The sequence below is a fragment of the Hyperolius riggenbachi genome, chromosome 5, assembly GCF_040937935.1.
Source record: "Hyperolius riggenbachi isolate aHypRig1 chromosome 5, aHypRig1.pri, whole genome shotgun sequence".
NCBI lineage: Eukaryota > Metazoa > Chordata > Amphibia > Anura > Hyperoliidae > Hyperolius > Hyperolius riggenbachi.
Window position 1 is genome coordinate 27809213 of NC_090650.1, and position 12803 is coordinate 27822015.

General features: G+C 46.4%; 1 protein-coding gene across 1 annotated transcript in view; it reads right to left on the bottom strand.

Annotated features, from left to right (window-relative positions):
- Nucleotides 1–12473, bottom strand: part of AGAP3 (ArfGAP with GTPase domain, ankyrin repeat and PH domain 3) — a 179265-nt gene extending 166792 nt beyond the window's left edge. Inside the window, exon 1 of the mRNA XM_068235247.1 lies at nucleotides 11619–12473. Coding sequence (XP_068091348.1) covers nucleotides 11619–11925 — 307 coding nt within the window. The 5' untranslated portion in view covers nucleotides 11926–12473. The remainder of the gene's footprint in view (nucleotides 1–11618) is intronic.
- Between the last annotated feature and the right edge of the window lie 330 nt (nucleotides 12474–12803).

A 12803-nucleotide genomic window follows, 5' to 3' on the forward strand; every position in this document is an offset into this window, starting at 1 on the left:
GAGCGCTTTACCCCTTATGCCTTTATTACTCCTCTAGCTTTTCACAATAAGCAGGGAGTGCTCCACCTGTATGCACTGGTGTTGTTGCTCAGCTCGCCAACTTTTTATATGATTATCTAATTGTACCATATGGTGTTCTTTTACGACTTGTGAGCGCTATTATATGAATTAGAGTCAGACTTAAAGACTCGATAGAATGATCATTCATCGTTGATCGGCACCATTAATGGTACCGGATCCAGTGGATCGTAAGGTGGATCATTACAGGAGATTTCACCATAAGTGGACACCTTAAGATATCCAGAGTGGGATTAGCATGGGAGCTCTTCTGATGGACAGTCAGTGACATGACTATGTACTCTGTAAAGTGCTGCAGAAGATGTCAGTTCTATATAAATACATAATAATAATATTATAGTAGGACATTAGACTATGACTATGGTAGGGGTTAGATCAGGCATGGGCAAACTTGGCCCTCCAGCTGTTCCGGAACTACAAGTCCCACAATGCATTGCAAGAGTCTGACAGCCACAGTCATGACTCATAAAGGCAAATGCTTTGTGGGACTTGTAGTTCCGTAACAGCTAGAGGGCCAAGTTTGCCCATACCTGGGTTAGATTGTGAGCTCCTCTGAGGACAGTCAGTGACATGACTATTGACCAGTGATGGCTAACCTTGGCACGCCAGCTGTGACAAAACTACAAATCCCATCATGCCTCTGCCTCCTGGAGTTATGCTTAGAGCTGTCAGAATATTGCAATGCCTCATGGGACTTGTAGTTTCACCACAGCTGGAGTGCCAAGGTTAGCCATCACTGCTATAAACTGTGTAAAGAACTGCAGAAGATGTCAGCTCTGTATAAATGAATAATGCACTGATAATCTAAAAACCAGCAAACCGTAATATTCAATCACAGACACGTCTTTCAAATCCCAAAGACAGATAAGCATTCAGCAATTCCTAGCAGCACCTCCGCCACTACAGACAAGGACAGGACCACTGATGCGGAGAGAGTGACATGCTGTGTGCATAGCGCCTTTGTGCAAGAAAATACACATTTTGAACACATTTAATATAAGCTTTAGGAGACAAGACTTGTGCTTCTTTTTATACGGGGTGGCGCACCAAAGATCCACCTGGCAGCCTGCCACAAGCATACAGGCAGACAGTGGCCGGTCCCGTGCACCTCTTAGGCCTGGAACCCACTAGCAACGCTTTTCTGAGGGCTTGTGGTTTGAAAAGCTCTTACTAATGTAATGCTATTGGTGTGATCCCACTTATAAAAATCCCCCATAACATTATATTAGCAAGAGCTTTACAAATGGTAAGTGCTTAGAAAAGCTCTGCTGGTGGGTTCCAGGCCTTACTCTATCCCCGATGTGCGTTGCTGCTTAGGTTAATTGAAACCTGTGTCACCTGCATATGCTGTCGTATGAGAGAGTTAAGCCTCTTTCAGATGGGAGGCTGAATTGCGCGCCTCATTTGCTGAGGATGAACGCTATTCGTGTGCAATTTAAATGCAACCAAATGGCAGCGGTTGGAACACCACGCGTGTTGAGTGTTACCCGGCGGAACCGAGACAAGTCATGACTGAGCATGACTTTGGCCACACTCACGTGTGACTCCACGAGGGGAGTGGTTTTGCTGTGCAGCATCGGTACCAAGCTAGCAAGTACCTGGCCGATGCAGGAGAGGATTTGACAGGCGGTGAATTCACCACCAGTCATCTGCCTGTCTGAAAGAGGCCTTAACCATACAGAGGTGTTTTTTTATATCCTGCTCGTGTCTGTGTGGGTTTCCTCCAGGCACTCCACTTTCCTCCCACATCCCAAAAATATGCAGATAAGCTAATTGGCTTCCCCCTAAAAGAACTGGCCCAAGACTATGATGGACATGTGACTTTGGCAGGGATTAGATTGTGAGCTCCTCTGAGGACAGTCAGTGACATGACTATGTACTCTGTAAAGTGCTGCAGAAGATGTCAGTGCTATAAACATAATAATAAAATGCAGACGACACAGGTTTCAATTTAGCCGGAGTGGACACACACACACACACACACACACACACACACACACACACACACACACACACACACACACACACACACACACACACACACAGGAGAGATTAAGAGGTGCACAGGGATCTGACTTTTATGCACCACCCTATATTTTAACTTTTTAACATCCTGTGTTGAGTGGAGGCACCCATGGTCCACTCACCCTAAATGCTAAAAAGGGAAAGCACATAATGTTGTTGGGATTAAAAAAAAAAAATCTGATTTTTATAGAACCGAGACCACCAAATCCACAGCCCCTCACTAGACTGATCATCCTTGGACTGTTGACATTCAAACCCCTACACAATTTGGGCCCTGGATAGATAAAGGACTTGCTGAAACTGCATCACACCTCTCACAACCTCAGATCAGCAGGATCTATAAACTTGGTCACTCCCAGAGTGCACCTCAAAACCTCTAGAGCCAGAGCTTTCTGTCATACTGCCCCTACTGTTTGGAATTCCCTTCCACACACAGCAAAGACAACCCCATCCCTGGAGATATTCAAATCCAGACTGAAAAGCCACCTGTTTAGCCTGGCATTTGCGGACTTGTAGAATTCTTCCAAATCAACCAAGTACTAGTCTGAACCACACTTATGCGCTTTGAGTCCTACGGGAGAAAAGCACTTTACAAATGTGGTTTGTCACTTAAAACGATTGAAGTGAACCTGAGACTACAATAAAGAAAGATTCGATACTTACCCGGGGTTTCCTCCAGCCCCATAAGCACCGCCGAGTCCCTCGCTTTCCTCCCGAGTGCCTCTGCTCACCAGCTATCAGTCGCGGTAACTGGCTCAGCCGTGCCAGTAAGACCCTTCTGTGCATGCACTGAGGGGCTGCGCATGCGCAAAAGAGCAAGATTACCGGGACCGATTGCTGGAGAACGGAGGCACTTGGAAGGACGGCGAGGGACTCAGCGGTGCTTATAGGGCTGGAGGAAGCCCCGGGTAAGTATCAAATCTTTCTTTATTCGCGTCTCAGGTACTCTTTCAAGTGGTCAAATAATGTTGTGATAATGCAAAGAGCCATGACTACGCTCTCAAAGAAACACACAGTAATTTACCACCCATCTTACTGCACCAGAGCCCTCAATGCACAACAGACTATTAAACACTTTCATGCAGTCTTCCCATAATTTTGTGTTGAATACTATGAATGGACAAAGGGAATAAGGAGTCCCGGAAGGAATCAGTCCAGGCTGTATGCCAGCAGGCACTTGAAGGAAGCCAGAGGAGATGTTATTCTACTCACAATGGCTTATTGACTTCTGGGATCCAACCAGACTCATTGTATCAAGAACACAAGAGCAACAGCTGAATGAGGTTCCTCTGAAAACAGGCTGACCATCAAAGCCATTGTAGTGAATGCATGACTGACCCCTTGACTCACCAATTATGGTACTTGTTCGCCATACTGCCACATTCATCACACCTACACCGGACAACAAAAACAACTAATCCGGACTTTAGAGCTGGATTCTCAGCCATAAAATCAAATTTTATTTAACCGTTGCTCTGAGTTTATTATGCAGTCTACAAACGGACCCTGCATTGCAAGCATTCCAATATAATCATAAATGTTTCTACTGTAATAAATCTCAGTAAGCCTGGCTCTATTTGGTACACTGCTCCTCATTGATGGCAGTTCAGTTTGAAAATGCTGAAATACGATCTATGCTGTGCTCACATGTTTTTACAAAGCACGCTGGGTATCGCAGTGCAGTTTCTAGTAAATAATAAAAAGAGTAAGGGAGGAAATGACATCAGGATTGGCTTCAGGCAGAGGCAGTAAAGATGGAAAATGCCCGAAACGGATTTCTCTTTATTTACTATATAAAAGTCACCGAAATCAAGACGTGGACAGTACAATACATATGTTATGTAAGTAGAACACATATTTATCTACTTACATATGTTTGTTTGTTTTTCCTGGAATAGTATGGCCCTCCCTGCTTCTGATGAATGGTAATGAAAGATTAATTTGTCCAATGACCACCAGAAGTACAAATCTGAAATAAAATGTGAATTTCAGACCTACTTCATGGCAGCACTCTAAATCTCTAAGCCTATTTACATAATTAATATGTCCACTAAGAAACTTCTATATCATGTTGCAGGCATCAGCTCTACTGTGCTCAGCTGCTAACCTGGCATTATGAGACAGGATTTTGAAGCCACGCCATTGGTCGATATACTGCACCATTACTGGGGATCAAAGTCTTCAACAGAGCTAAAGTTAAAGTGGACCTGAACTCTTGTACAGGACAGAAGTAAAACTGTAGGTATTTAGAGAGTTAAGCCTATTTAATCACCCCACATCTGTGACTAATCACTAATAACTGTCATTTAATCTCTCAGCTGTGTCATCTGGCTGCCTTAGCAGAGCAGCTAATTTGTAAACACAGGATGTTAACCCTATGTCTACTTCCATGAAAGCAGGAAGTAGACAGACAGCAAATTTGTTGCAGGATTTGTATCAGCTGTAAAAAATAATGCTTTGCTTTAAAGGTTATTATGCTGTTGCTTATCTTACAGAGCAGAGAGAAAGTTCAGGTACGCTTTAAAGAGACACTGAAGCGAAAAAAAAATTATGATATTATGATTTGTATGTGTAGCACAGCTAAGAAATAAAACATTAAGATCAGATACATCAGTCTAATTGTTTCCAGTATAGGAAGAGTTAAGAAACTCCAGTTGTTATCTCTATGCAAACAAGCCATTAACTCTCCAACTAAGTCTAATGGCCCATACTCACGGGCTACAATTGTCGCCCATGAGTATGCGGCGTTGCACGGGCGCGCACCCCGAACTGTCGCCCGTCGCTGATGTCGCCAGGCGATTGGCGCGGTCAATCGCCTTGGCGACAGTTGCCGTCGCAACTGTCGCTAGTCCGCGTGAGTACGCGGACTAGCGACAGCAACATAATTGCAAATAGACGGCGCTTCCGGCGGGGGGAGGGACAACTGCGACAGCTTCCGCCGCATCAGTTGCCAGGTCCCTCCGCCGTGTGTATGCGGAGGGACCTGGCGACGAGCTGTCGCCGGCATGTCGCGCACACGCTCCCGTGTGCTAGCGACATGCCAAAAAGTTGCCCGTGAGTATGGGCCATTAGTCGTGGAGAGGGCTGTTATCTGACTTTTATTATCTCAACTGTAAGTGAACTGTTTACTTTTTCTCTGCTAGAGGAGAGGTCATTACTTCACAGACTGCTCTGAAAGACTCATTTTGAATGCTGAGTGTTGTGTAATCTGCACATATTATAGAATGATGAATAAAAGTATGAGAACATTTTCTATGCTGCTAATCTTCTAGTAATTATTCATAGTACACAACCAATTCACTATATCATATTTTTTTTTTCGCTTCAGTGTCTCTTTAACCACTTTGTCCTCCTTGACGTATAAAAACGTCAAGGAGGACAGGCGCGCACGCGCACTCCCGGCCGCGGATTCGGTAGCCACGGAATCAATGCATCGGGCTATGGAGCCCGATCACTGATTCCTCTCCCCCGCTGAAAAAGCGACAGCTTCTCTCGGAAGCTTCGCTCTTTCTGAAGCTGTGTCCCTCTAAGCGTACATTGTACGCTTAGAGTGACGTCATGTAAACAAACTCGAGATTGCCATCTTGTGGCCAAAAAGTAAAACTACAAGTAAATGTAAAAAAAAACATTACAATACACAAATATTTCCCCAAATAAAACACTTTTATATCCCACCCTCCCAAAAATGCCCACATAAAATGTTTAATAAAAAAAAAAAAAAAAACATTACTATAAAAAAAAAACAAACACATAAATATTTACCTAAGGGTCTAAACTTTTTAAATATCTATGTAAAGATGAAATATTTCTCTCTATTTTTTTTTATAAGCTTGTAAATAGTGATGTATGCAAAATGGAAAAAATGCTCTTTTATTTCCAAATAAAATATTGTCGCGATACATTGTGATAGGGACATAATTTAAAAGGTGAAATAACCGTGACAAATGGGTAATTACAATACGTGGGTTTTAATTATGGAGGCATGTATTATTTTAAAACTATAATGGCCGAAAACTGACAAATAATGATTTTTTTCATTTTTTTTCTTATTCTTCCTGTTAAAATGCATTTACAGTGAAGTGGCTCTTAGGAAAATGTACCCCCCAAAGAAAGCCTAATTGGTGGCGGGAAAAACAAGATCTAGATCAGTTCATTGTGATAAGTAGTGATAAAGTTATAGGCTAATGAATGGGAGGTGAACATTGCTCGGATGCATAAGCTGAAAACGACTGAGATGTTAAGTGGTTAAAGAGAAACTGCAGTGAAAATGACTAAGGGCCCGTTCACACTACAAGTAGCAAAATGGTAGCGCTTAGCGCTACCATTCTGCGCAGATGATTTTACGATTAGCAAGGTAAAAAAAAACAACAACACTGGAAACCCTCGCGATTCCCGACGATTGAGATCAGCGCTGTGTTAAGCACTGTACTGTCATCGCTTGAGAATCGCGCCAAAATGCTGCATGCAATGCGTTTGTGATTGCCGTTAATCGCAGAAATGCCCACGATCAGCGGCAATAGCGGCAGTGAGACCACTGCCATATAGTTACCATTGCACTTTTTAAAGCACTTTGATGGTGGGAATCACCCGCTAATCGCCATAGTGTGAATGGGCCCATAATAAATAAAATTGGCAATTTTTTACAATATTCATTTACAGACTAGTCAGTGTTTTGCCATTGTAACATTTTTCCTCACCCCGATTTACATTCTGAAATGTATGACTGGAGGTGACATCTTAAGTTCTGCCATGTTCATTACTAAGAGTTCTGTACACGTAGGGAGATCTTGCTTGGCAGTTGAATAAAGTTATTTTGCACAATGCAATAAGGTTTACAGACAGCAAACTGTCAGGACCATGGTCATGACATCACACTTTGGGAGGGGTTTCACCACAATATCAGCCATACAGACCCCCCTGAGAAAAGTAAAATATTTTTCATGTGAAAGGGGATGTTGGCTACAGATTGGAATGTAGGTCAAACCTTGGTGAAAGTTCCTCTTTAAACTGTAACGCTTTTCGATATTAACCGCAGTGTTAGGAGAGTGTTGGGTATATACCCATTGCTGTGAATATGCACAAAATCTTGGCCTCCGCCAGCTGTTCCACTGATGTGACAGAGGTTGGGAACATTCCCAGTGATATCTCTGTTCAACGACTGTTTGTACCATCTCTTTCCTATAAGCAAGATTCATATATAGCTAGCCAGGATTTGTCCTGTAAGGAGCTTTTCTGACACCAAACGTGAAAAACATTTAGTATTTTCTAATAGAGAACTGACTATTGAGGTAGTAATTTGAATTGGAAATTTCAGTTCCACTCTGAAACCAGCAACAATACAGGTCCTGCAGTGTGTAATATTAGCAACTTGCCTAGGCCTGAAAAACAGCTATCATTAGGGCTCGTTTCCACTATAGCGAATCCGCATGCAGGCGCTGCATGCGGATTCGCATAGGCAATACAAGTGGGTGGGATTGTTTCCACTTGTGCGTCGTGCGGGTTGCGTTTTGGTGTGCGGGGAAAATCTGCACGGCAGAGCAGCGGGTGAATCGCCCGCAATGCTTTTAATAGAGAAATCGCATGCGGCTTTGTCATGCGGTTTTCCCCGCGATTTCGCGTACGATTTCGCATGTAAGGCTATGGAACTTTACACAGGCAGTGACATGGTTAAATCCGCCTGCTTCCTAGCCATGCGAAATCGCGGGGAAAACAGCATGCGGAAACGCATCCGCATGCAATTTCGTCTGCGGTGGATTCCAGGCGATTCCGCACCGCAACAGTGGAAACGAGCCCTCAAGACGAGGTTTGGGCCGCTACCAGGAAAAGACCTGGAGCTAGACCACTCCTCCATCTGTCAGAAAGGTAAACCAACAAAATGCATTTCTACTTGCTGCTCCTTCAGCCAATGTTGGAGCAAAAAAGTACCGAGATGTTATTGTTTACGTAGAGATTTTGGACACAACTGCTGCTAGTCGGCTCAGCCACTGCCCATAATATACTTATTTCCTCTCTGCCCGTTATGGCGGACCCCCATTGCCCAATAGTCACCCAGTCCTACCCTTACTCTGTATCTGCCCTCCAGCTGTCTGGAAGGAAAACAACTGGAGAAAGGAGACCCTTACTACCTAGAACTTAACCAATTCCCACTCTGGGCTGATCTCCAGAAGGTATAGACCCAACTGCCCAAACCCCATTTATCCTGTTTCTGCCCACCACAGCTAACCTGAGGCCAGTGCCTACACCTTCCTGCTGTACCCAGCACAGGTATCTTCCATCAATCTGCATTAATTAGGGGCAGATTTAAGTATGGGGCAGACTGCACTGTCTGAAGCTCATTCATGTCTGCTCTGCCCAAAAGAGATGACCTCCAAGTCTCTATGCCTGGAACAAACCCATTCCAATCAGATTCAAGATACTGTTGTCTGACCTACAAATCTGTCCACAAAACTCAGAGGTACACACCTAGCCGCTCACTCCTCTCCTCCAATGAACTTCGCCTGACCGCCCCCCGCATCACCCAGTCCCATGCACGCCTCCAGGACTTCTCAAGAGCTGCTCCAACACTATAAAACTTCCTTCCTCCACCCATTAGGGCAGCCCCCTCCTTCAACATCTTTAAGAAGACCCTCAAAACTCACCTTTTTACTCTGGCCTACCACCCCTCAAGTGCTCTAAACCCACAGCTGAACTCTGGTCCCCTACCTTTCATGTCCCTACCTCTCCCTCTAGATTGTAAGCCTTCGGGCAGGGTCCTCCTCCTTTTGTGTCCTACCTGATCATGCACCTGCATTACTGTGCATCCATGTTATGCATTTGAGTGAACCTAACTTGCCTAATCTCCATGCTCCCATCCAGTGACTGACTATGCATCACTTTGTACTCATATTGAGCTGCGTGATCTGTTTTTTCTTGTATTCCTGTATTGTCTTATTGCTGTATGTCACCCCTAAGTATTGTCTGTAACCTAAACTAATGTCCAGCACTGCTAATATGTTGGCACTTTATAAATACAATAAATAAATAAAGAATTCCTGCTCTACCCAGCACTAGTGTCCTCAAGCTCTTTGCAGGTCTACAAATGTCCGTATCTCTTTCCTTAGTGTTCTGCCCAGCAAAGAACCTCCAGTCAGCACTGGCCAAAACTCACCCATTCCCAACCTGCCCAATATATCTTCCAGTTGTTTACAATAAGATGCAGACCACACCACCTGAGATTTATTTCCTTCTCTGCCCACCATAGCTGACCTCCATACCCCATCATCTGCAGATACCCTATTCCTAATCTGTTTGGCACTAGTCTACTTTAGGGGACCCAGCAGGAAACCACATTGAGAGATTCAGCTAACATGATTGGGTGGACAGCTCCCTCTCAAAGTGCAAAGTTTCTAATAGGTTGTAGTAAACTACGCTCACACTATTTGGCCAATCACAACACTTTGTGCTATGGAGGGTACTGGGATTGCAGATCTGTTCCCTATGAGGATTCTGGCTGGGTCCCCTAAAGTAGACTAGTACCGGAGCAGTGCTTTTCAGCGCTGCTAGATTTGGGCGCAGCCGGCGCCTCTATAGACTTCAATAGGAATCACTCCTATTGAAGCGCTCAGTGAGTAACGTCGGCACCATCAGAAGACGGAGCCGAGGTTGCTTAAAAACATAGTAATTTGGCCTCCAGCAATCGCTGAAAGCCGAATGATTTCATTCCCCCACTGTCCATGTCGGCCTGGAGGGGGAATAGTAGTTAAATCGGCCCGGACTTGTGCAGAAGCAGGATCAGCCATATACCGCTTTTTTTCCTGCGCCCAAGTCTACCGGCGCCGATTTCAAATGTACTCCACCAGTACTGTCTGTTTCGCTTGGCTATCCTCCTGTTGTAGTAAGGAGCAGATCTCTGGAAGGGAAGCACAGCACTGCCCAGAACGTATCCATTCCAGTACTGCCCAGACCAGCTGACCTACAGAACCCATTGGCTGGAATTCACTCATTACTGCACTGAACAGTACTGCTGCTCCCCAATCCTTACCGTCAAGACCAGGGCTGTGGAGTCGGAGTTGGAGTCGAGGAGTCAGGGCAATTTTGGGCACCTGGAGTCGGAGTCGTTGATTTCATAAACTGAGGAGTCGGGAGTCGGATGATTTTTGTACAAAATCCACAGTCCTGTTAAGTATTAGACTAAGGAGTCGGAGTCGAGGAGTCGGGGCCATTTTGGGTACCCGGAGTTGGAGTTTCATAAACTGAGGAGTCAGAGTCGGAGTTGGAAGATTTTTGTACCGACTCCACAGCCCTGGTCAAGACAACCCTCCATTTCTGGCTGTGTCCACCACTACTGGCCTACAGACCTCAATGCATGAGACGTATCCATGGTAGTTCTGCCTTCAGCTTACCAGACTAAAGAGGAGATCTATGGCAGGCCTGTAGCTGTCTCTATCATGCATACTATAACCCTGTCTGCTAGGGGCAAATGTATCTCTGGAATGGAGGAAGATCCTGCTGCCCAGAACTTACCCCCACCTGTCCACAGCAAAGGGATGGATAAGTTGGCGCTAGTCTAATTTAGGTGACCCAGCAGAAAACCTCATAGGGAACATTTGACCAATCACAGCACCCTCTACAGCACAAAGCATTGTGATTGGCTGAATAGTGTGGGTGTAATTTACTACAATCTATCTGAAACCTAGCATTTCCAGAGAGCGTTGTCCACCCAATCACGTTACCTAAATTTCCCTATGAGGTCTCCTGCTGGGTCCCCTAAAGTAGACTAGAGTCGATAATTCTCTAGCGAGGAGGCAGCCCAACTGACTAGATCTCTTTCATATCAATTCTACCACCAGCTATCTGCAGCACGGGGCAGGGGACGGAGGGTAAAGAGCAGTATAAGCTGAACTGATTTTTTTCACTACTCCAGCTGTCCACAGAAAAGTACATACAGATCTCTAGAGGGGACAGACTTCAATGCCCATTCATTACTACTCTGCCCTCTATCTGAGAGGCAGATACATCTAAGAAGGCTAGCAGGACCCATTGATAAATATTCATTTATGCTTGCTTTGCTTCCAGCTGTCTACAACGACGGGCAGATGGATTTTTGGAGGGGCTGCAGACCCCATTCCTTTCTGCTATTTTCCAAGCTGTCTGCACAGAGGGGCACATAGATCTCTAGAGGGGTGTCAAACCCCACTGCCCTCAACTCATTCATTACTGCCATGTCCCCAGTAAGGGGTGGATAAGTCTCTGGAGGCGATGCAGATCCCACCATTCAAAACTCATCTGTTAGTGCTCTGTTTTTAGGCAATGATTGACCAGGCTGATGATAAGTCGATTCATGAAAAGATGCTTTACGTCACCATCTGTCTCCAGCACATGACTGCATCCTCCATCCTGTTATTTACATGGGGATGCGAAACACTTCTACATGGGACACATATGATAATAACATCACGTTGAGCTGCTACCACCCCCACACTGCCATCCCCCACAGCGCCCCAGTATCCCCCCCTTTTTTTCCCTGGCTCACTCACCTTCAATGGAGATGACGTGCTCTCGGATCTGATTCTGCAATCCCAAGTCATCTACCCTCTCGATGAGGTCATAAATGGCGTAAATATTGGGGTGCACAGACTCGAAGCGCTGTATCTCGGCCCTGATGGCCACCGAATTGGAGAGGACGTACGGGGGTGCTCCGGAGGACTGGGGGGCTGACACCTGTCCGGAGCCAAACTGCGGAACGGTCCCAAATTGGGATGGGACAGAGGAACCGGAGACGGACACCTGGGAGGTGAGGGATGACTGGGGGCTCCCCGACAAGCCGGAAGGGGGGAAATTCATGGTGGGATGGGGAACCCCAAGGAGGGGGGGGGGGGTTAGAAAGGAGAGACAAAGGAGGGTGGATGAAGGGTTAATTGGGGGATCAGAAGGCAGGTGATGAAGGGTTAACAGGGGGGGGGGGGGGGGGGCAGAATCAAAACAGAGAAGATGGCAGCGATAAAGGGGTTAATGGGGGGGGGGGGGGCAGAAGGTATCCGGATAATCAGGGGTGGGGGGCAATGCTGGTCTTGTGGAGGAGGAATGGAGATGGGGGACAATGGAGGGTCAGTAAGCAGAGTGAGGGGAGAGTCAGGCTGGGGAGGGAGGGACAGATCTCTGGAGGGTTGACAATGAATGAAGAGGGGGGCCAGGAGCCGGGGGGGACAACTCACGCACGGGGTGTCCTGGTCTCCCCGCCGGGGGTCCCGGGTGGGTGGTGTCCGCTCTCCGCCGTTTCTCTGATCAGAACCGATCCCCGGGAGCGCGCCTCCCACACACACAGTGCGCGTCCCCGACACCGGCTGCGTCACCGCCTGCGTCACCCACTCCCGCCACTTCCGGTCACTGCAGCCCCCTCCGCCGCCACTTCCGGCTGCCCGGAAGACCCCCGAGAGCCGCGCTGTCACCGGGGGCGCTGTAGTATTAATGTTAGACGCCACTGACATCAATATGCGACCCCCAAAACTAATGTGGGAGCTCCCAATACTAATACGGGACCCCCAATATCAGAGTGCGACCCCAATACTAATGTGGGACCCCCAATATCAGTGTGCGACCCCAATACTAATACGGGACCCCCAATGCTAATGCGGGACCCCCAGTATCAGAGTGCGATCCCAATACTAATGTGGCACCCCCAATATCAGAGTGCGACCCCAATGCTAATACGGGACCCCCAA